At 31.8% G+C, this 4,917-nt stretch overlaps 1 protein-coding gene across 7 annotated transcripts; it reads right to left on the bottom strand.

The window, feature by feature from the left end:
- Nucleotides 1–1,695: 1,695 nt before the first annotated feature.
- On the bottom strand, nt 1,696–4,091 carry LOC107469851 (uncharacterized). Of its 7 annotated transcripts, XM_016089235.3 has the most exons (7): nt 3,504–4,090; nt 3,274–3,403; nt 2,982–3,102; nt 2,824–2,863; nt 2,522–2,735; nt 2,344–2,388; nt 1,696–2,126 (listed from the first exon to the last, which is right to left on the bottom strand). In XM_016089235.3, exons 1-6 carry the CDS (start codon nt 3,714–3,716, stop codon nt 2,369–2,371), a joined length of 738 nt encoding a protein of 245 aa, XP_015944721.1. In that variant the 5' UTR covers nt 3,717–4,090; the 3' UTR covers nt 1,696–2,126; nt 2,344–2,368. The 7 variants fall into 7 exon arrangements, 6 of the variants coding, with proteins under 6 accessions (XP_015944721.1, XP_015944720.1, XP_015944718.1 ...); XM_016089234.3 differs by having other exon boundaries at nt 1,696–2,388; XM_016089232.3 differs by lacking the exon at nt 2,344–2,388 and having other exon boundaries at nt 3,504–4,080.
- Nucleotides 4,092–4,917: the final 826 nt, after the last annotated feature.

Below are 4,917 nucleotides of genomic sequence, written 5' to 3'. Positions count from 1 at the left end.
GAACAAACGCTTCTTTGGAGATCGATCTCGGGAGGGGTCTTAGTCAGTGGGAGTTTTTGGGCCCCTCTGAGAAGTCTCTGAGCTCACTCTGCTCATGAGCTAACCCCAGGACGTTCGGTGCCTCCACCTTCCTCTTGTACCTGCTTGGGACAAGGAATGGGTTTTATTTTCTGCCTGTGTCAAGTCCCTGCAGACGGCGTCATTGTTCGTCAGTTCATTGACTCGTTTGGTTGAGTGGAACGGTTGGTGGTGAGAAGCGAGACCTGAGAGTGCTCGGCGTGGAAAAGGATGTCGTCCACGAATGTTGGTAGGTCAGCAGGTGGGGTCACCTGCAATGACACTTCAATGCTAAGATAAGCGTCTGTACGAAAATGCGGTTAATTAGGATAAATGTGTGAGGTATCTTAGAAGATAAATAGGTCTCTCTTTTTTTATACCTTGTATTCGGATGGACCCTTTTATTTGGGTCTATTTGCTTGGAAACTTCCACTAGCTGTTCAGGTCTTTTCTAAAAAATGGTGTGATGACGCATAAGTCAATTTAATTCATATAGATAAAAAAATCCCTTTCATTTGGGTTCATTTGCTGAAAACTTCCACTAGCTGTCCAAGTTTTTTTTAAAAAATGGTGTGACGACACATAAATCAATTTAATTTATATAAATAAAAAACCCAACCGATTAATAATCTGCCGAATGCCTCCAATTTTTATTGGGCTGGCCAGAACACCACGTATCATTGACGTTGGAATTGTTCAGGCACCATGTTCCTTCCAATGCACCATCGGGTTGCATGATTTATGTGTGATGTAAGAACTAAAAGCATATAAGAATATCTAATAAAGTGAATAATGCAACAGTATATATGATAAAACAAAATAAATAAAATAAATATTTTTCGTACGAATTTGTTTGGATATTATTAAATTATTTAAAAAAATTAATATTTTTTTATTTTTTAATATATTTAACAAATTTTTAATTCGGTGCTATCTTATTTCATTTTATAGAGTCAATGTGATCTTTTAGCATACAATTTACTTTCTACCTTCTGTATCATTGTATTTAAATTCTGATATCACTTTAAGCAAATTTTAGTACTATTTTTATTTCTAGCAAGAATTCAATCCAATAAATATGAATCTACATTTATTCAACCCAAAAATAAAAATGATACGCAACAAATAAATAATTTCTCTTACAAAATACAAAATAAATAACCTTTTTTAATTTTTAAAAATTATTTTAGCTTGCCAAAAGAGATGATCCTATTCAATTCATATCTGGTCCCTTCGAATTTCTCTGGGGTTAGATGCAATTGTTGGATTTTCAAAATAATGGTCAATCTTTGATATCAATTTTAAATGGACTTGATCCTAAAACTTGGTTACACGTCTCCTATAAAGAGATACAATTGTTAAGGAAGAAAGGACAAAATTGCTGATATTACTACTTCAAGTTTAGTTCAGCTAACCCAAAAAGAAATATAATATTTATACACTTTAAAGTAGGTGTGTTCTTTACAAACACTTAAACACAATTTGTGTGTGAAAATCTGGATATTAATAATGAACCGGTCATACTAAAATTAGTAAATTACAGAGTAGGAGCGTAGAGAAAAAAAAATTTAGATGTTCAAAAATAATTTCTGAATAAAAGTAATTATAACAAATAAGCGAACATCTAATTATAACAAATTAATGCCTAGCAGGATTCCCATGTTGGAAAAAAAAACGAAAATTGGAAAAAGGACAAATGCTGATGAATGAATACTGTGCATCATAATTATCAAAGTTAAAAAAAATTAAAGACATTAAAACAAATCCATGATTTCATAATTTCATCAGTAACTGGCCTCTAAGATCACCTGTTCCATGGATGAAAAATTATCTCAGAACGTTATTTTGCTTGTTATGGCATCTTTTTTGGTTAAACCACCCTCCTTCATTGGTCATGTGATGTCTTTGCAGCTTTCTGGTTTATTGAGCAGTGTCGTTTTGCTTTTTGGTTCTGGTCAGTTCATAGAATCTCATCATGAAAACTTAACCTGAAGATGATGATTTCTGTTCTTGTTGTGATCCTAGTACTCCTCCTCCTCCTCCTGCATCTACAGTTCCTGTTATTAATCCTGCTTCAAAATTCAGTGTGCACAATCAACTTAGAATCTAGTCAAATTTTGGAAAATTTGTTTGTACCTATGTTTTGCACAAATACAACTACTATTAAATTAAACATAATGCGGTAATATATGCAAATATAAGGGTAGCCCAATGCAGAAGCATCTTGCGTTAACGCAGGGTTTGGGAAAAGGCTGCACCTAAAGGGTGTAATATCCGTAGCCTAACCTGACAATTATATCAGTGGTTGTTTTTACCGCTTGAACCCGTAACCTTCAAGAAATTAAAGAAGTTTAAAGTAGTAGCTAATGCCGCATATATATGTGACTAAAATTATTGAAGTATTTGTGCAACGTATATAGGTTTGTGCAATAAAACAGAATTATGGCACAGTTGGATACTAAACCAGTGGTAGAAATTGATGAAGAAGCTGAAATAGGTTCTGATGAAGCAACAGTAGGTGTGAACTCCTGAGGTGACATATCAGGGAATTGTGTCTTTTTCACATAAGCTGTTGTTGGAACAAATTGATGCCTACTTAGCCCATAAATTGGTTGGTAATATGCTGGTAACCAACGAAATGGAAAGTGTTGTCCACCATATGCATTATAGTAATTCTGCTGAATAACAAAACAAAAAGGATTTATGATAAAAAGGATTTGAGAGTTGTTTAATAAACAAAAAATTCTGTAAACTAAGATAACGAACCATTTCATATACTTCCTGTTGGGGTGGGTAACCTGGATACCTGAATGTTGAAGGGAAACTTTTCAATTAGAATATATTATGATAAATAAAATAAATTGCTGAATTTAATTTGTCAGATGTTTACATTTTCCTAATTGCAAGATATATAATTTATTTACCTGTAGGGTGGATAAGGAAATGTATACTGTGGAATATGCTGATTATAATAAGTGGAGGTTCCTTGATGAACTGGAATTGGTGCTGTATTCCAAGAAGGGCTACTGAATTTTTGTCTAGTAGCTGCAACATTATTTAAAAAATAAATAAAAAAAAGATGAATGAAACTGAACAACCTTATTAGCAATCATAAACATGTTTGCTTTGGTTGCATGTAAGAAATTCAGGCCAAGTTGAAGAGAACTATATCAAGAAAAACTAGATTTTAAACAAAAGAAGTGAAAAATTAAACACCTGTCATAGATGATGGATCAATTTTTTGTGCACCAAGAGATGCAAGATTACAATTAGCCCTCCTTCCATCTATCACAGGATATGGATTCTGACAAGCCCTTATTGCAGAATTTGGGTCCTTGAATGTTACCTTAAAAGAACCAAAAATAAAAAATAAAAAATAAAAATCAGAGACTAATTAAAGTGATGAGAAAAGAATAACTATGTGGAAATGGGGTGTTAGATTTTACAAAGCCGTATCCTTTTGATCTTCCAGAGTTTCTGTCAGTGATGACAACAGCTTCTAAGATCTCTCCAAACTGATCAAAATAACGTTTCAGAGTGTCTCTTTTTGTTTCCCAAGCTAAGCCTCCAACAAAGATCTTGGTATAGGTTGTGTCACCAATTACATGTTTGGCAGTGTTTGGATTCATCAACATCTTGTTCTGCCTCGGCCGTGACATGTGATGAATTCACTTCACAAAATCACCTCAAGTACTAAACAACACTTAGGATTCCCAGAAAAAAAAAAAAACCCAGACTGGAAAAATGATGAAAAAGTCAGAATAGCCGTTTGGTTGGTTGTAAAGTATAAACAGCGAAACAAATTCAATGATATCAAATCAACCAACGAAGGGAAACAAATCTTTCCATCAAACATGTGCTGTGCAATCTTCTTCTTCTTCTTACTCTTAGTGATTCTCGTTCATTCTAGCGAGGAAAAGAAAAGACACTACTCGATTTTCATACTCAATGTTTCCTCAGATTCCACAACAAAGATTCCCTTAACAAGAAACTTAATAATGAATAGTAACAAAGCGTTGATATTAAATAAAAATGTTTTAACGGAGTGGTAAAAAAGCATAGATAGGGGGAAAACAAAAATCATACTAAAAAACAAAAAAGAGGAAATCAATTATTTATGCAAAATTTGTGCATATCATGATGTAGAAGAGTAACTTAGAAAGTTGGCAAAATGACAGCAGCTGGAGCAAGAAAACATGTAAAATAAAATAAGAAAAGTATAGTAACTAATAACATTTTTCAATAATATGTGAACAATGTGAATTAATGGGGTTAACATTAAATTAGGATGTAGTGTACTTATACTTAATTGATGGTTGTTCATGTTATTTAAGATAATCATTATTTACCTAGCACTCCTCAATAAAATAAATAGTATGGTGATTTTTTTGTATTATTACATATACAGAGAGAGTAAATTCTACTCATGCCATTAGCAATAAAAAATAGAAAATATCAGACCTTTTTTTATTTACTATGCATTTATTTGAGAAAACTTTAAAGTTAAACGAAAATTATATTTATTTTAAAAATTTTTTGAGAGACAACATTGTAGAATCAACATTACAACCAATAATCAATATAAAAAATATCATAAATTTATAAATCTAAAATTCAAACTTAATAAAATCTTATTTTTTGTAGATTTAATAATATTAACTAAAATTAACTGCTATAATATTAACTTTTAGCATTATTTTTTATTTATTATAAATTATAATAGAGTCGAGAAAATGTCTCATTTTATTACAAATCAACAAATAATTAAATAATTCAATAACGCATATAAATGCCGTTAGATTGATAAACACAAGCTTTGGATGTGACATGTTAGGAAAATGTAATGGCAAAATGGGGTTT

The sequence above is a fragment of the Arachis duranensis genome, chromosome 10 (genome assembly GCF_000817695.3).
Source record: "Arachis duranensis cultivar V14167 chromosome 10, aradu.V14167.gnm2.J7QH, whole genome shotgun sequence".
NCBI classification, from domain to species: domain Eukaryota; kingdom Viridiplantae; phylum Streptophyta; class Magnoliopsida; order Fabales; family Fabaceae; genus Arachis; species Arachis duranensis.
This window is presented reverse-complemented; position numbering and strand designations above follow the sequence as displayed.